General features: G+C 43.3%; 1 protein-coding gene across 1 annotated transcript in view; it reads right to left on the bottom strand.

Moving 5' to 3' along the window:
• The window catches only part of myo10l1 (myosin X, like 1), a 44,126-nt gene that overhangs the window by 4,970 nt on the left and 20,398 nt on the right, over positions 1–18,758 (bottom strand). Inside the window, exons 6-42 of the mRNA XM_069661711.1 lie at positions 17,520–17,644; positions 17,374–17,387; positions 17,177–17,261; positions 16,879–16,985; positions 15,504–15,633; positions 15,305–15,423; positions 15,064–15,210; positions 14,878–14,978; positions 13,245–13,311; positions 12,862–12,954; positions 12,704–12,772; positions 12,525–12,607; positions 11,665–11,767; positions 11,222–11,302; positions 10,973–11,097; positions 10,745–10,862; positions 10,529–10,635; positions 10,146–10,434; positions 9,167–10,021; positions 8,873–8,996; positions 8,621–8,759; positions 7,155–7,259; positions 6,942–7,037; positions 6,760–6,853; positions 6,496–6,551; positions 5,143–5,285; positions 4,630–4,824; positions 4,325–4,482; positions 4,118–4,238; positions 3,239–3,387; positions 2,993–3,141; positions 2,690–2,897; positions 2,464–2,600; positions 2,066–2,189; positions 1,424–1,777; positions 888–1,064; positions 589–780 (exon numbers count right to left, since the gene is read on the bottom strand). Of these exons, the coding sequence (XP_069517812.1) occupies positions 589–780; positions 888–1,064; positions 1,424–1,777; positions 2,066–2,189; positions 2,464–2,600; positions 2,690–2,897; positions 2,993–3,141; positions 3,239–3,387; positions 4,118–4,238; positions 4,325–4,482; positions 4,630–4,824; positions 5,143–5,285; positions 6,496–6,551; positions 6,760–6,853; positions 6,942–7,037; positions 7,155–7,259; positions 8,621–8,759; positions 8,873–8,996; positions 9,167–10,021; positions 10,146–10,434; positions 10,529–10,635; positions 10,745–10,862; positions 10,973–11,097; positions 11,222–11,302; positions 11,665–11,767; positions 12,525–12,607; positions 12,704–12,772; positions 12,862–12,954; positions 13,245–13,311; positions 14,878–14,978; positions 15,064–15,210; positions 15,305–15,423; positions 15,504–15,633; positions 16,879–16,985; positions 17,177–17,261; positions 17,374–17,387; positions 17,520–17,644 (5,539 nt within the window). The remainder of the gene's footprint in view (positions 1–588; positions 781–887; positions 1,065–1,423; positions 1,778–2,065; positions 2,190–2,463; positions 2,601–2,689; positions 2,898–2,992; positions 3,142–3,238; positions 3,388–4,117; positions 4,239–4,324; positions 4,483–4,629; positions 4,825–5,142; positions 5,286–6,495; positions 6,552–6,759; positions 6,854–6,941; positions 7,038–7,154; positions 7,260–8,620; positions 8,760–8,872; positions 8,997–9,166; positions 10,022–10,145; positions 10,435–10,528; positions 10,636–10,744; positions 10,863–10,972; positions 11,098–11,221; positions 11,303–11,664; positions 11,768–12,524; positions 12,608–12,703; positions 12,773–12,861; positions 12,955–13,244; positions 13,312–14,877; positions 14,979–15,063; positions 15,211–15,304; positions 15,424–15,503; positions 15,634–16,878; positions 16,986–17,176; positions 17,262–17,373; positions 17,388–17,519; positions 17,645–18,758) is intronic.

Genomic DNA, 18,758 nt, shown 5'->3' with positions numbered 1-18,758 from the left:
AAGCCTACATCTATCCAAGTTACACCTGGAAGGACATAGCAATGTATTGAAGAAAAAAAAAAGATTTTAAAATTCAAGTGTCATACTTTTCTATCATCTTTCAGTTGGTTGGAAAGTGTCTAAAGGCGGCAATCTTACATCACTCGCAGGACTCGATTTTGAATGCGACAGCTCTGGGAGCTCTGACTGGAGTTGAAGCGGCTAACTTGTGCTGAGCGTGGGGCTAAATTAAATTGACATTTTCCAGGACAACATAAATTATTTCCAGGATATTTGGTCATTTTAATCAATTTCCAGGTGTTTCCAGGACTGGAAAACTAGTCTCTAAATTTCCAGATTTTCCAGGTTTTCCAGGATGCGTGGGAACCCTGTGAGACTAAACACGAAGTTCAGACAAGAATTTAAGAATTGTGAAAAACATTTTTTACACTTTAAATGAAAACAGACTGCACTCACAATATATCACATTCATCATATCTAAAAGGACATACATTTTATAGACCGGACAGTAAATCAGCCCTTAACTAGAATTAAGACAAAATAAAATTTAAAAAATATAGGAATAAAAAATGAATAAAGAGCTCTCACCAGTGGCGTCTCAAAGAACATCTCCCTCTCGTCCACGATGACCTTGTACGTGCAGGGCTGTGACGCACCAAAGAAGGTGATGTGTTCGTACTGGAAAGTCTCCAGTGGCTTCGGCTCACCTCTTTTATACACGGACACGTTGTCAGCGCTCACACTCAGCCACAGATCATGAGGGAAACCTCCCTCTTTACACTACACAGACAGAAGAGAGACAGCAGAGGAGAGCAGGGATAAGAAGAGGTTACTTATCAGGCAAATGTTTCTGCACCAACCCATCCTTGCCTCTCTTATTCTCTCACCTCCACATCGAACAGGGTGGAGCCATATCCCGGCCACTCCTTGATGATGCTCATATATTTCAGCATGGCTTGGTGCTGAGGCATGCCCTGCAGCCGGGTCCACTTCTCCAGAACACTGGTCCGTGTGGCTGACGTCTCCTCCTTCACCCACATCTCCAGCATCTGCTCCTCCTCCACCTGCAGCATCGCAGGACAGACAATCAATAAGATACTCTGTCAAGGAATCAATCGACCAGTCGGCCAAACAGACAGCAATCCAGCTTGTTGGGAGGTCCATATGTCATTTAGGAAAGCTCATTGGAATTTAGCCAAATGCAAAGATCATTTTCGTTAGACACAATGTACCACCACACGAGATGTGTCTGGTGTTATATCAGATATCAAATTACAGCTGAGACATCCATCCATTATCTGTACCGCTTATCCTGTTTATGGTCACAGATCATTGGTCGAGAGGCTGTCTGATCGCCAGTCAATCACAGGGCTGACACATAGAGACACACAACCTTTCATGCAACAATACTTCCTCCACTGACCTTCTGCTTCTTCAGCGACCCAGTCTTGAAGCTCCTCCTCAGGGTGCCGTCCAGGAAGCTCGGAGTCTTTCGCTTCTCCGCCGGGATCGGGACGCCTCCCTGTCCTCCCGCAGTGCCCTTCCCATCTCCCGCTCCTCCCGCTCCCCCTCCTCCCGCTCCACCTGCCGCACCCACCCCCGGCTTGGTGGAGTGGAGGATGCGGTTGCGAAGCCGTCCGATCGGATAAACGGTTCCCAGGCTCCACCCGGCCCGACCGGCGCCGTCACCGTGGAGATACTGGAGACGTAAAGCGGCCAGGTGCTGCAAAGTCTCCTCTGAGGCCGGGAAGTGACCGCTTATGAGAGACTCATGGGCCTGAGAGAACAAAAAGCGATAGTGAGACAGATAATCTATCATAGAGGCTTTCAATTGTTCATTTTGCAGAGACAATTAAAGTAACACTTATAGATGCAAGTTATAAATCTGTCCTCTACAGTCACTGAACAACTTGTTTTGTTGATAAAAGACTTCAATCATTTGGTGTTAATCCATACATGTTCTCTTTTGATACTAACCAATTGGAAACTCAAATTTAAAGCACAACTATTAATGTTCAAAATGCATCCTATTTTAATTCGACGTTCGTCGTGTTGTCGTGCTCACCTGCTCAAACATGAAAGCAAACTCCACTCCTTCTTTTGGCATGCTCTCCACATCCAGGAAGCAGTAGAGCTTAAAGTAGAGTTTCCATTCTCCCTCCTCCTCCTCTTCTTCACTGCCTGCCAGTCTGAAATACAGTCAGAAACCACACAGGGATCAGAACAATCTCAAAATAATGTTTTAAAACCTTTATTTTATCCAGGAAGTCCCAGTAAGACAGACATACATTACAGTGACCCTTTCCATTATTTTAAAGGTTAAAGAAATAAAGGTCTCAAATTTTATCTTGATCCTTTTATGAAACAAGCAAAACAGCAGGTAGTTGAGAAATAACTCTAAATCTATCTTTAGACTGTGTGAAAACCAAGCCTACCTGACAACTGATACAGAATCGTTGTTACCTTTCAAACTTGGCCAGAACGTCTGCCACTATCACTCTGCTCTCCAGAGCTCGGTCTGTGAAGGCGTTGTGTTCGAACAGAGAAAACAGGTTCTTGCTCTCCTCCATCGCCAAACCTCTTATCAGCTTCTCCACAACCTGCAGCAGCAACAATAAAAACAGGGACCATTTAGAAACAGCACACTACAGGTATAACATCTGCTGTATCATTGTGATTGCATGTGTACCTCTCCAGCCGTGGTGTGTGAATTGATGGAGATCTTGCAGGAGCCTCCCCCGTGGCAGTAGACGGTGGTGCTCATCTCCTGTCTCACCAGCAGGGCGGCGATCTCCTCCTGAGAGGGAACAAACTCACGAGTCTTGGTCTTCTTAAGGGATTCCCCGATGAAACTGGCGTAGCGCTCGATATCTGTGCCGGGAAAGCGCTCGCGTACCCTGAGTCAGACAATATTAAACATTTATTATGTATTTATCTCATAAATTATAGATCAAAGAAGCATAGTCCGTACTGCAGACACACACACACAAACCTCTTAAGGTGGAAGCGGAGGTATCTGAGAATGACTCGGCTGGGCAGGAAGGTGCAGCTCATGCAGGTGAGCAGATGCCAGTGAGCCCGATTGGCTGGGCTGTTAGGCTGAGGCACGTGATTGGTCTGCTTGATCACCTGACAGTAAACCTAGAAAATATGAGAGATTTAGTATGTTCCTTATGTTATAAGTGACACTGCTTTCAGTTGATATTTAGAAAGAAAGTTTTCTTCACAAATGAAGTACCTCATCCCTGAGAGGACGCAGGTCCTGGCAGGTCTGCAGGATGCCCTGAATGATGGGCACTGTGTCTGCCAGAGTCTCCATCTCCTGCAGTGAGTTGAACACTCGCACCGCCTCATCCTGCAGGCTGGCGTAGCCCTGCCGCCTGTGTACTGCACACAGACACAGATAAAAGATGAACAAAGACAGAGAAATGTTCACTATAGAGGAAGATGGATGATACTGAAGATGACAGTCAGGACCTGTGAATTCCTCCCTTTCCAGAGACCTCTACATAGTTAACGGCTACGTCAGTTATGTACGCCGATTACGTAAGTTACGCAAAAAGTTACGTTAGAAATCGCCGAGAGTGTCCGCGCCTCTCGTGTTCTGTACGGCAGTCGCCTGTACAGAAGTCAGAGACGATGTACGTGTATCCTCAATATAAAACGCTATTGTTGCAGCATATTAAGTTTATCTTGTGTTGGTTTCAATCTATAATGACGAGTAGTTAATCTTAATAGTATTTACCTGCGTGTTTTGATAAGATGAACGTTGTTGCTAAACGTGATTGTGAAGTTGCTGACTCATCAGCATTTTGGCTAGTTAGCTAACTCCTTATTAAAACCTGTGCTGACATATGTTTATAGTTAATGTGATATATCCTTCGTTTTATCATTGTACTGTTAATGGAAGTTATTTTCACTTGCACAGTATGAGAATAGCTTTTTTTATTTCAGTAATTGACAGTTAATTTTACTCTTTGATGAAAGACAGCAGATTTGGAACAGCTGTAATACTCCTATACTATACTAATGCCAATATGTACAGCATAAGCCTGCCTGTTATAATATCTTTCTAAAGTATGTGTGTGTGTGTATTGGGTTGTCGAGTTGGACTCACAGCTGGTGACCTCTCCGTAGGGCAGCGGCAGCAGAGGGGAGTGCAGAGGATGCTGAGTGTATCTGAGGATGGGGTTCCTCCTGTACATCTGCTCCACGATGTCGGGGTTCACGCTGTTCTCCTGAGAGCACACAAAGAACTTAAGAGTTAGTTTATGTTAAAAGACGTCTTGATATTGAAGATGTAATGTGTGTCTCTGTGTCTGACCTTGATGTCTCTGATGAGCTGCAGAGTTGGAGTTTCTATGGGAGTCTTGCTGTCTATGACTCCCTGTATGGCAGCCGTCCACCTCATGGCCTCATTCAGCATCTTGGTATAGAGGCGATATGAATGCTTCCTCCCGTACACAATGATGTTCCAGTAACCTGTGAAAACAATGAATGAAATAAAAACAATTATAAATTCTAAGGGATATTGTAACACTGAAATCCTCTCTTGACATCTAGTCCCGAACCTCCGACGTCTAATCCCTGATTAAAATTGCCCCTTCTGCCCTCTCTCTCTCTCCTCACCCGTCTCCCGGTGCACTCGCTCATCCGGCTGAATGATGGAGCAGAGCGAGTTCAGGACCAGAGTTCCCATCTTGGAGGAGTTTCGCTCGGCGCTCTTGTAGTAATCCAGCGAGTTGTGGGTCAAAACAAACCAGCGCTTCTTCAGCTTCAGGGAGGTGCTCTTAGCGTTCGTCTTCATCTCTTTTTGGAGCCAGCCTGAGAGATGAAGCAGCAGGAAGAGAGAGGAGGATGATTTTATTACAGTCGCTAGCAATCATTTTATATTTTAAGACATTGTGTCTCAGAATTTTCAGCCTAATGGATGAAAAATTTTACAAACATCTTTCACAACATGAGGTTTTAAATACCTGAAAATGTATAATTATTTCTCCTCTCTAAAGACGTCTTACAAAAACAAGTTTTCAATTATATTGATTATACTCACACTACTGTATATTATAGCTGTTGCTAATATCCATAAGCGTAATGAAACCTTGTGCATGTAAATGTTTATACAAAAAACTCCTTTCCCACCTCTGACGAGGAACTCCTGGCCGTCGATCCTGGCGTCTCCTTTGGGTTTCTGCAGCAGACTGATCCAGTGATGCATCTCCTCCGGTGTGTCGCTGTTGCAGTGGATCACACGGTTGGCCGTAATGATGACGAAGGAGTTGGGCCTGCAAAGGTCAAAGGTCATAGACTTTTAAATGAGGAAAATACGCTTTGAAATACTTAAGATACTTGAGGGTTTTATAAGGGTCTGTTGTGTGTCAAAAACTCATTGCATAGTTTGTATTTTCTTTTTTACAATTGTTTATCCCAATGTATCAGGTTTAGGTTACTTTATTGATACCCAAGGGTAAACTAGTTTTGCATTCGAAAGTGAGTGTCGAAACATCCGACACAGTTTGACAATCTAGACAAGAAATAAAACAAGAAACATAAACAAGAAACAAATTTAAAATCGATAGAGTGCTGCAATCCATGAAATAAAAGCATGGAATAAAAGCAAATAATTAAGATAATTAAAAAATGCCAGAAGTAAAAATTCCTACCAGACATAGGTTAAAAGAATAAAAACAGTTCAATAAAACAGAATAAAACAATGACATAAAAATCAATCAATCAATAAAAAAAAAAAAATATATATATATACTATAATACTCGTGCAGTTTTGTGCAAAGGTTCTACAGCTTGTTTACCGGTGTGATTGCAGCTGGAACAAGGCTGTTTTTGTAACATTTAGTTCTACAGCGTGGGACTAAGAACCTCCGACACGAGGAAAGAAGCTGGAACTCACTGTGCAAGGGATGCGAACTGTCATTTAAAATGGTTGTAGCTATCCGCTGTAACTGCTTGTTATACAGGAAAGAGGGGTTCAGCTGGGACTCGCCGGTCAGCTTACTTGACCATTTCACAATTTGATTTAAGGAGTTCTTGTTCTTAACAGAGAGGCTTCCATGACACCAAGGAAAAGGATCAAATGGATTCAATAAAAGCATGATAAAATAAGGTCATCATGGTTTTGCCTACATGAAAATAGGACCGTTTTCTCAGACAGTGCAAACGCTGTTGTCCTTTTTTTACATACAGCCTCACAGTTTTCTTGAAAGTTCAGTTTAAAATCTATAGTAGTCCCAGGGTATTTGTAGGATTCCACACATTCCACTGACTGACCTTTCATGGTTGTGGCATCATGTGTGGGTTTGTTTGCTAAAATCAAAATCAATGTATGCTTGGAGAACAGATATCACTTTTTTTTTTAGAAAGAGCTTTTATGTCTTACATTTGGAGGTTTATCTTCTGATGCAAACAATTTGGAAAATGCAAACAAAGAAAAAAAAGTCCTGGACATGCCATTCTTTTTCTTTGTCTGATCAAACTTACCGATCAGGGTTGTCTGAAGCACAAACAGAGTCGATCAGCCCCACGTCAAGAGTTCCCTGCAGGACGGAAAGAGAACAATTAAACATGAATAACTGGTGCACCTTTGCTTTAACAGTGACACTTTGGTAATAAAGGGATCTAACTCAACACAAAGTGAACTTCATGCAACCTATCTAAGTCAATGGACTTGGATGTGGAAGGAAAATGTACATTATACAGTAAAAATTGCTAAAATGATGTTGTTATGTGTGTTTAAAGACTGACCACAGCGTTCTTTGGGTTGGCCTGTTCATGGGACATCTCCAGCAGCTGCTCAGGCGTGCACACACGCACCTTACTGAGCACGTTAAACCACCCACTGCACACAAACACAGATACAAGTTAGAATAAATACATTTTCTTAGATACAAATAATAAGTACAAAACTACTCAATTCTCCAGCACACCTTGCGTCCTCTGGTGACTCAGCAAACACCTGATACGTCCTCTCATCAGTCACGATGTTCAGAGCGTTCTCCTTCTCATGATTATCCACGATCTCCCTGTGAAAACACACACAGCGCAGACGTCTGAGAGATGGCGATATGGTCTAATAAACAGAGAAGCAGCAAATAAAATATGTGGTTGTGTTTTTACGGAGCTTCAGAATGAAATCTTACTTCGCAGCTCGGATGTCGATGGTTCCCTTCAGCTTCTCCTCGCTGTCGTTGTCATAGTACATCAGCTTACTGTCCCTCAGAACAAACCAGCGCATCTTCCAGTTCCTGAGGGAGAACGAAACACAATGAAACAAAGGCAAAGACAGCCCACTCCAGAAATTTTTATGGATTTATTTATTTATTTTGGCCTTTGTTGAGAGAGATAGGACAGTGGATAGTGTCGAAAACAGGGTAAGAGAGAGTGGGGATGACACGCGGCGGAGGGTGGGAGTCGAACTCGGGGCTGCCGCATTAAGGACTGTAGCCTCTGCATTTGGGACGCCTGAGCTAAACCAGTTCCCCTCTAATGGACTTAATGACTTTAATGGCACATAGAGGACTCCAATTAACTTCTTGACATGAAAAACCTCTGACAGTCTGACATACTGTAGATACATGCAGACAGAGATGGAATTAAATGTACACAAAATGTATTTAAGTGTAAGCTTTTTAAATGTTCATGTTTGTGAATGATCTTGTTGATGCTGTAGTAATAGTAATCTAGGTATTACATCTTCCTTTTTGTATAACTTTAAATTTACATTCTTATTTGGCTTTTAGATTTGAAAAGACGACCTTTTGGACTTGTTTTTAGTGTTTTTATCCTTGTTTCTTCACGGCCAGGTCCAATGTTCGATTGGATTTGTGACTTTTGTTTTGAATTTTGTTAGGGATGCACAATATCATTGGCACGTTATCGGATATCGGCCAACACGCCAAAATGTCCGTGGTGTGGAAGTTTTTCAAAGTATCCGAAATAGATAGCAAAACTGCTATTTGCAATGACTGCTCAGCTTCGGTGATGCGAGGAGGAGCCAAGGCAAAGTCTGTCAACACTACAAACTTGATTAACCATCTCAAGACCCGTCACCCCGACCGTTGTAACAAATGTGATAAGAGTATCACCATTATACTGTACGCTAATTCCAATACAGAAGAGAGTTGATGATCTCTGCAATTAGGTGTCCGGGGAAAAAATATCAGTATCGGAAATCGGCTAAATGAGTTGTAAAATATCGGCATATCGGATATCGGCAAAAAATCTAATATCGTGCATCCCAAATTTTTGTTGTTATATATTTGGATAATCTCAGCAGAGTCAGAGTGCATCAGCTTGAGCGGGACACTGAAGCCGTCCAGCACTGCAGAGGGTTTAAAGCATGGGGTGTTAGACATACAGATGAACACCTTGACAGGACACAGGGGCGTATTCAACCGAGACAGATTCACATGTAGCCAAACTGTTGTTTTCATGCAACATGTTTTTACTGATACTTGTAATCTGTCATTACAGTTTTTTAAAGAGTACAGGAGAAAAACTAGATGAGATCTAACACGCTAAAACTATATGTTTCTCTTCACATCAGAATTGTACAGGTATTTTATTTATTAACATGCAGGCTGCGCTCAGTAATAACTACAACAACCTCCGTGAGAGAGTGGACAGTCCTCCTCCCTTCTTGTAGAGCCAGCCCGACTTCAGAGACTCCTGTTTGGACCGGAACCACATGAAGGTTTCGTCCTTCAACACGCACCAACGTCTCCGCCACGGGATCATCAGACCGGCTGAGGGAGCAGAGAATAAATGTACACGACATGAAACATCCAAGAAGGTTTCTTTTAAATTGAATTAGAGTTTTAAATGAAGATGAGGCAGCTGTCACATGATGTCCACCCACCCTTCATGTAGAGGTAGCCGTGGAAGTATGGTGGTCCATTTCCATTAAGTAGAGTCACTCTGCCGTTCGTCACTTCTTCATCAGTGTCCATCATGCCGTCATGTTCATCGTCACTGTCTGCATACTGCAATATTACACCATTTGTTATTTCTTTATATAATAAAAAATAAGCAAAGAAAATAGTCATAAGAACATCAGATGATAAGATTTTTAATGATACACCCATCAGTGTGTAGCTGCTCATACATATCTGCGTGCACGCGTGTGAGGATGCGTGTAAGTGTGTGTCCTCACAGAGTCAGAGCTGCCTCTGTAGGACTCGACGCTGGCGTTGGTGCAGGTCGACTTCCTCGGGTGCTCCTCATCCGCCACCGCAGCGCTCCCTCGGTTGCTCCCCGATACAGAGCTGTCGTCCCCGGCCGTGACGGACCCTTCCTCATCCTCTTGGTCGTAATCCGACTCTGTGTCGGCCGGCATGCTGTAGATCGGTTCCTCCCCGTCCCCCAGGCTCTCCACCATGCTCACCTTCCTCTCCTGCTCCGCCTTACCTCCCTCTTTCTTCTCTCCTTCTCCTGGGGGAGGTGGTGGAGGAGGAGGAGGGACGGCGGTGCCATCTCCAGGTGGAGGTAGAGGAGGAGGGGGAGGGATTCCAGCGTCGGGGATGCCGTCTGCTGGCAAAGGAGGTGCGGGAGGAGGTGCAGGAGGAACTGTGCCCTCTGCAAAAGCAGGCGGTGGAGGAGGGAGGTGAGCGAATATCTCCTGATCCAGAGGAGCGTCCGTCTCAGCAGGAGGCGGGAAGTCAGGGAGGGGGATGCACTCGTCCTCAGCATGAAACCCTTCGTCCACCTCCTCGTCTTTGGACGCTCCTCTGGAGGCGTTAGCAGCTTTTGGAGCTTTAACCTCCGCGGCAGGTTTGGCTGCGACTGCTCCCAGCGAGGGATCAATGCCTCCGAAGTCCCGGATGTCGATGAGCTGTGTGGCCTTGCGGGACGCCTCCTTCTTCATGCGTTTCAGCTCGGCGTCCCGGCGGAGCTGCAGCTCCTGTTTGGAGGACTCGCACAGCTGGGACACCTCGTCCTCTCTCTTCTTCTGCAGGCGCTCGATCTCTCGCTCCAGCTGCAGGATCTCCTCCATCTGCCGGGCATCATCCTGGAGGAGAAGAGGAGGAAGCAGAGACACATTAAGCATCAATTATTCTAAAAACACCATTGCTTTGTTAGGTTAAATGTGTTTTAGAGGTTTCTTCTCAAACTATTTAAATATAAGAACACACCGAAGTTTCAGCTGTATCATCAGACGATTTAGCCTTCTCATCCACTTCCTTCTGCTCCCCTTCACCCAGCGTCTTCTTCTCTCCCTCCTCTTTCTTCTTCTGTTCCTCCTCCTTCTTCTTCTTCTCCTCTCTGAGCTTTCTGACCCGTGTACGGGCCACCTGACCTCGCCTGTGTCTCTGCAGCACCAGTGTTGCCTTACGTTGCTTCTGGAAGCGTCTGTGCTGGATGTGCCGCCTGAGGTGTTTCTGGAGGGTGATGACACTGGCGCGCGCTCGCTTGAAGTGCTTCCTTCGGACACAAATTAAGGACACATAACATGCAAAGAACTAGCACACATACCTTTTGTAGTTACAGAGGTAGCGACCTTGTACAATAATCTTACTTGGCGGAGAAGGTGAGGAGGTGGGCTCGGATAATCATGGCAGCTTGGCGTCGGACTTCATCCCTGTCTTTCTCTAAGCGATGCTCCAGAGACTCTTTCAAAAACACCTGCAGAACAAAGGTGAAAGGTCAGGAGGATGTGTATTGTGATGTATAGGGGTCATGATAGGGGGCCTTGAGTCTGAAAGGGGCATTGCAAAAGATTACTAACACTTACCTTAGTCTTGCCTAACTGCCACTCTTTCTTAGTCTTGTCATATTTGGTTAGAAGGTCTGTACTTTTCTTCTTATCGTCTCCGGCTGCTGCAACTTTCTCTTTCGCAATGATCTTATATCTGGCAGGCAGGAAAGGAAAAGACACATCGAATCAATGCCGTCTCAAAGGGAAAACATCTCGAGACACTTGTACAAAAAAGGCTGAGATAAATGGTTCAGAGATACTCACCGAGAGAAGAAATCTTTGAACGTTCTGCGCACGGGGAACCCGGCCCGACGGATCTTCACAGTCTCCAACATCCCAGAATACCTGAGCTGGTTCAGGACGACCTCGGGGTCAAACTTATTTGGGTTCTGCCAGTAAAATAAGAAAGATTATGCAACGTTAAACTAAAACAGCATTGGGGAATTGTCAATCAGGCTGTGATAAAGCAAATTTGGGAACAGACAGGTGTGAGATAGAGACAGAGACAGAGACCTTCTCCATGTTTGGCTTAATGCAGCGGATGAAGAAAGGGTTGGACACGCTCAGAGTGGCCATGAGAGCGTGCAGGGAGTCCTGAAGAGACAGAGGGAGAGGATGAAAAGCTCATTTTGCATTTCTTTTTAAGGGAAGTGAACAAAACACTTCAGTGACTTCTTCGATGATTGTAAGAGAGAAAAACACCTGAAAAATGAGTATGTGTGTCTAACAAATGAGTCAGTCTATCTGGCAAGAGAAAACAAATCACCAACACTTCTTCTAATCAATTTTTATTGTCTACACATCAAACCTAACCCTCTCCTCCTCTTTTACTCTCGCATTCTGCACCCCTCCCTCCCACCGCTGCTCTTTTTCTGTTTCTTTCTGTCCTCCTATACGTAGGGGCTTCTGGGCTCATGTTGGGTATCTAATAATCTCATACCACTTGCTTCACTCACCCTGAACTGGGAGCTCACGGTGGGCTTGCGTCTGGCTGTTCCCATCTTCTCCTCGTTGTTCCTGCTGCCCACCTTCTCGAACAAGTCGTAGATGAAGTCCAGTCTGAGAGGAAACACAAACATGAAGGGTTACACCGAACATATATTTGTGTAGCACTTTTCATACAACAGTAATGTAACACAAAGTGCCTCATTTAAAAACAATACAATCACCCCACAAAAGGAATGCAATAAATAATGGACTTGATAAAACGGGAAACTGACAAACAGAGAAAACGCTAACATGTATTTGTAAGGAGGAAACACAGGAGGTGTTAAAAGTCTAGAGAGCAAAAACAATAAAATAAAATAAAAAGGAAGATACACGAATAAAAGGAGGATCAGGGAAAATAAAATAGAATAAAAAGTTAAATCAATAAAACAGCCTAAAATGTAAATTAAATAAGAAAATAATTACAGAAGATAAAAATAAAATTTGATTAAAAACCAGGCTAAAAAGGTCAAGATAATCAAGAACAATAGAATAAAATAATATATAAAAATCAGTAAAATTAATAAGGAAATATATAAAGTTACATAAGTCACATCAAATTTAATTAAAGTTCTGATAATATGTGTCAATGGACAAACATTAACTGAAGGAAGGAAGGAAAATGAACACTGATAAAATCAATATGGGGAACAGAAATAGCTAAAGTTTCTCAGGAACTAATTTCTCTACCTTTTTAGTCTGAGGAAAGAGTGACTTGATATGCATTTAGGTTTCAAAGCATTTATTCTTTGAATTACTGAAATAAAATCAGGACATTTCAGCTCTTATTATAGTCCAGAAAAGTAAAAATTTAGTCTGATTTTCCTACCTGCTGTCTTTGAGCATGTTCAGGATGTCGTCCCTGAAGGTGTCTCTGTTCTTCTCCAGTACACCTTTAACATCGTACAGGACCTGACCCAGACACACAGGTTCATCATCTCATCATCTCCCACACTTCACACAATAACATACACAGTATGTGAAGTGACTCATTCATGTATAACTCACCTCTCCGGCATAATGTTTGATACCGAACTGATGGTCGGCGAGCCTGGGCTTCACATAATAAGGGTTTGTCTGCAGGAAAAAGAAAACATATTTGACTTTAAAAACCAGCACAGCACATTTTGTGAGTAATGCACACAGCTTGTGTGTAAGTAACTCACAGAGTGCCTGCTGTGCAGCTTCTCCAGCAGAGTGAAGTCTGTTCCTTTGGGGAATCGACTCTCTTCATTCACGAGCGCCAACAAGCCCAGTTTCTAAGTGACAGGGGGGAAAAACATCGTGTTATTGCATCAGCTTTATGAAATCAGCACCACTTTCTAAAACATCAGGCCAATATGATTACATCTGTTTCCAGAGCGCGTCGGAGGCAGGCGCCCGACACAGCTCTTAACTGACTGAGGAGAAGCTTTTATTTTAACTCACTGCAACACGACGTCTGGTTTGGAAAACAAGTCTGTTAAATTTTGGTGCTTTAGTTAAAGTGAACATGACGTTACGACAACTGTTAACACTAAATATGTTACAAAAACCACAAATCAGCTACCTTCTCTATGAGGTCCAGACACTCTGCGTTGTCCATCCAGTCGATGGCGTCCCACTGGACACCTTCCCTGTGGAGAGGAAACCCAAACATTCATAGACAGAAACTAGTGTACAAAATCTACCTTATATAACTGCTTAGAAAAGGATTCTCAGACACACACCTGGAACATCTCTTATGTCTCTTATAGGTGTGCTTTTTAAGGTTATTTTTTCCCACTTTATTAGATAGGAGAGACAGGAAATATAGGGAGAAGAGAGTGGGGAATGACGTACAGCAAAGGGCCCAGGGCAGGAGTCGAACCTGCTGCCGCTGTGTCGACGACTATAGCCTCTGTACATGGGGCGCCTGCTCTACCAACTGAAAACGCTTTTCTTAAATCTGAACTTTATTTTTCCTGTTTATTTAACATTAGTATGACACTGTCTATTGGTGTTATTGTTAAGCATGCTGTAACTGCATTACAGATGCTATTTAAACAGTACAATTCACAATATTTGTAACAGATCTGAGCATTTTTTATTCATCATAATAGCTTTAAAAAGCACTTTTTGAAACATGAAGTCAAGGGAAGTTATTAGCAGTTTTTCCAAATACAGTGTTTACCCATGGGACTTTGAGCATCAGCCAATTACTAGAAAACAAGCCAAGCTAGCAGCACTAGCAGTAGACGTGGAGCAGTGTATTTATGCTTCCAGACCCTTAAGCGGAAATCCACGACTGGACGGAAATACAAAACGAAGTTAAAATGTTAAAATCACAATATAAAGCGTCCGGCTGGTTGAACAGGTCGCTTATACAGAGCGGTGTCTTCTAAAAAGTTACTATTAACTTAACTGACTATTATTATGATAAGAAACAACATTTCTATGTTGTGTTGCATACGTCCTCTTCTGATCTCGAGCTATTAATCACACCTTTATTTTCTCCCATCTGGATTAAGTCCCTTTACACACGCCTCAGCCAATCATCTCTCAACCGTTTACAGTTAGTTCAAAATGCAGCTGCCAGATTAGTAACTAGAACCAGCTGTCAGCCCCAAATCTCCCCTGTTCCTGCATCCTTCCATCGACTTCCTGTAAAATTCTAAATAAACTACAAGATCCATTAATTCCATATAAATCACTGAATGACCCCCAGTTACATTTCAGATCTCCTCGTCCCATATTCTACCTCTCGTCCTCTCCGTTCTTCTAACCTCGGCCTGCTATAAATCCCACATTCTAATACCAGAACAAAAGGTGATCGCGCATTTGCTGTTTTAGCTCCGACTCTCTGGAATCATCTTCAAAAATAAGATCTTGTTTTGCTTATTTGTTTTTGGGTTGGTTCTTTTTGCCTTGTTTGATAACCCTAACCCTAACCCTATGTTTTTATTCCTTTTTGTGGAGCACTAACCTGGTGTTTTACTTACTCACTTACATGCATAAAAAGGCCGGAAAAGTACCTGTGTTTGTAGTTAATATATGTGGTTAGTATATATTGACTACGCTGTTTTAATTTGTCACCTTGAAGCTCTATTTTATATTTTTGTTATATTGAACTCACTTAATTTACACAAACTAAATAAGTTAATTAGTAATATCTATAACTTTGTTTACATGTTTGTATTACTATACTGTATGTAGAAGAGCACCTGTTGTACTCGAGCTGCTCCAGCGAGAAGATGTGCTTGTTGAAGTACTCCTGAAGCTTCTCGTTGGCGTAGTTGATGTTAAACTGCTCAAAGCGATTCACCTGCAGGCAAAGAGACAGGTTCTATAAATAGATCTATATATGTGGTCTGCTGGGTAAAAAACAATTAACACCTCAGAGGTCTCACCTCAAAGTTCTCAAAGCCAAAGATGTCCAGGATGCCGATGGACTTAAAGTTTTCCTTCCCTTTGATCTTCTGATTGATCTTGAGGATGATCCAGGAGAAACACTGGGAATACAACGCCATGGCAACAGAGTCCCGGGAATCTACGGCCTGTAACGACGAGGAGGGAAGCGTTAGGGTGTGTGAGCGTGTCGGCGGCTGAGATCGATCAAGAAGGCGAGAATGAATGTGTGTGTGTGCTGACCTGCTCGATAGTGAGCGGGGAGCAGATTTCCTCTCCTCTGAGGATTATGGAGCGCTGAGTCAGGACTTCAGACAGCTGGAAGGCGTCCAGGCCCAGCAGCTCACTGGCGTTACTGGCCACTGCGAGATGGGAGAAGATGTGTTACAATACATTTATTCGAGTTTTGACTCTTCCTGACTCACTTTGCATGAGCGCTGACCTTGCTTGGTGGTGATCTGAGCTCCTCCTGCAGTCATGAACTCGATGTTTCCCAGCTGTAAGACTCCAGACAGCAGCTTGAACATGTCTCTGATCTCCTCCTCTGTGAACTGTAGCACCTTCAGCGCCTCCTACACACGGAGGAAGCACGGGAGAGAGAGATTAGGTGCTACCAATCGAAAAGGTGCTTCTATCACTTTTTTAAAGGAGTGAATGAGAAGATAAAAATAACATAGTACCTTTCTGATTCTACAGTATTTAACCACATTTACAGAGAGGTATGGGAAACTGTCTTTTGAATTTCAACTGTGCAAACATTTCTCTGAGGTGGAACTGCTCTCCAGGCAGATATACTGAAATTTTAACCACCATGATGCATTGCAAGGATTACCGGGACTGAGTGCAAACTATTTAACGAGCGAAATTCATGCACGTCATGAAATTTGCAGGATCAAAAATATGTATTTATCTGTGTGCAGGCTGCAAACACCCCTTTAGGGTTTGACATTAGAGCTCTACTTCTGTTAGTTTGGGAGTAAAACCTGTTTATAATCTGCTGACCAATGGACTAACAAAAGAAGAAACAACTCTCTGGCAAAGGTAAAGATATCATGTTGAAAAGGTTGGAGGGTCAATGATACATACATCCATCCATCATCTATACCGCTTATTCTGCTCATGGTTGCGGGGAGCTGGAGCCTATCCCAGCTGTCATCGGGTGAGAGGCGGGGTACACCCTGGACTGATCGCCAGTCAATTACAGGGCAGACACATAGAGACAGGAAACCTTTCACACTGACACCTAAGGGCAATTTTAGAGTCACCAATGACCCTAACGAGCATGTCTTTGGACTGTGGGAGGAAGCCGGAGTACCTGGAGGGAACCCACGCATGCACAGAGAGAACAACCACACAGAAAGGACCACTACGTCCGAACCGGCGTTCGAACTAGGAACCTTCTAGCTGTGAGGCATATCAGACAGCTATTATCTAATGTTGGATTACTAGTTTACAAAGGTTATTTATAGTAATATCCTGTTGGCCCCGACAGCTTGATGCACTGTAACTTGAGAAAACACAAGCAAATAGAGAGAAGAACACAACTTAATGCAAGAAGGATGCAAGAAGCACAGACGACGACAGTCTGGTATATTTACAGGCTAATTCTGTATTTGCTTATCCTTTATCTATTGTGTTTTCTGAAGTCACAGTGTGCCAAGCTCTCAAACAGCATATAGTGTTGATAGTTTGATCGTTTCTGCCTCCAGAGCAGCTTCTTTCACAGGAAATGTTTAACAGTTGCGTAAAAATTACACTTGTTGTTGACAGAGACGTCCATGGGAGAGGACAAACACAGTAAAAGCAGTCAAACCGACCATAACACTGTTGAACAGCTCTTTGTCATTCAGGCTCTTGTCCTTCAGACATCCTGATTGGCTGAGGTAGTGGAAAGATTCAGCAGGATCCTCCAGGAAGTACTGGCCTGAAAGAGGAAACACAAAGAGTCAGTGTGATAGAGGGAGAGATGCGCATTGAGATATTAAACTGTACCTCGCACTATGTAGATGAAGTCGTAGAAGTTGCGGTAAAATGCATGACCAGCGTGCCTGATGTAATTGTATTGTGGAGACTGTTTTTAACACAGTACTGATCGTTGCTGATGCTTTTCCTCACTTTTATGCTCCTTGTTCGCTCCCGCCAGCAGAGCGTAGAAGATGTGGTAGTTTCGTTCTCCGGGGTTTTGTCGAACCACTCGGTTCTACAGCAAAATCAATGCAGCAAAGCCTCAATTAACATTTCATTATGATTCACAACGCATCACCGCTCATGAATTTTAACTTGACATGACCCGGCTGCAGACGTAAGCTTACCTTTTCCAGTAAATCTGAAAGGTAGAGAGTCAAGGAAACAACAACAGTTCAGAACCTTCTATTTAATAAAATCATCAAAACATAGTAAAAGCACTTAAAATTTGATTTGATAAATACACTTATTTAGTGTGAAAATAAAAGGATACAGTCGATGACGCAGCCTCCCTGGATGTTTCCGCCCTCAGAGAAGTGAAGTTGGATGAATTTCCCAAAGCGGCTGGAGTTGTTGTTGTAAACAGTCTTTGCATTTCCAAACGCCTCCATGATCGGACTGCAAAGAAACAAGACGAGGTCAAACCCTAGTATGGGGCCGAAAGCATCAGGTCAATGTGCGCTTTTGTGGGGAATGTGTTACAAGGACTGTCCTTATGAGGCCGATGACAAGGTGTTTGAAAGCAGGTGCGCGCTGCGGACGTAGGTGAGGACAGCGGACGAGCAGCGGAGGAGCAGCCCCACCTACTCCCCGAACAAAGTATCCAGAGCTGTATAGACAGAGAGTCGTGTCAGCGGAGGTCCAATCTGCTCCATGATCCGCCATTGCGATGTCGCAACTCTCTCTCTCTACGGCTCTGAAAGTACTGTCACTCACTCAGTCAGTCAGTCAGTTGTCACATACAGACCCCATGTGTAGGACTGACCCCGACAGTCAGCCAAAAAAGGGAGGAAAGAATAAAGTACAGCTACCAGGTGTTGCAGGAGGACAGTTCTTTACTGACCTTCCTTATGTTTGGAAAACATTTGAAGCAATTCAAACAGTCATTACTTTCTTTTTGTTGTTCTGTTTATTATATAATAAACTCACATGCTGTGACTATTTATTCCCTGTCTAAGTTTTTATCTAAGACTATTAATGGCAACACTTGTTTTCATAATGACTACTTATATCAAATATTTATATAATATATATGTTTTATTTATCCATACGCTGGTGTAGTTCAGCCTCCGACGATGACGATATATGGGGGGCGGCTGTGGCTCAGTGGTAGAGTCGGCCGTCTTTCAATCGGAAGGTCGGAGGCTTGAGGCTAGATGTCCTTGGTGTCCTTGGGCAAGACACCGAACCCCAAATTGCTCCCGGTGGCAAAGCCAACGTGATATCTGATTGACATCTGATTGACAGTCGGGCACTTTACGTAGCAGCCTCTGCCATCAGTGTATGAATGGGTGAATGTGATATGTAGTGTAAAAGCAGCTTTGAGTGGCCGTAAAGACTAGAAAAGCGCTATATAAGTACAGTCCATTTATCATATATGTGAACCTCACTTTGTGTTTCATGACTCTTCCTAGCCACGCCCTAAGGAAGACTCTATGAGGGTCGAAACCGGTCTGCGTTTATTTTTGTGATATTGTTGTTTTTTCACGAGAGACGCCCTGATTTAATAAAG

This window comes from Semicossyphus pulcher, unplaced genomic scaffold (assembly GCF_022749685.1).
Source record: "Semicossyphus pulcher isolate SPU_LCO1_2020_fin unplaced genomic scaffold, fSemPul1.0.p SCAF_14, whole genome shotgun sequence".
NCBI classification, from domain to species: domain Eukaryota; kingdom Metazoa; phylum Chordata; class Actinopteri; order Labriformes; family Labridae; genus Semicossyphus; species Semicossyphus pulcher.
This window is presented reverse-complemented; position numbering and strand designations above follow the sequence as displayed.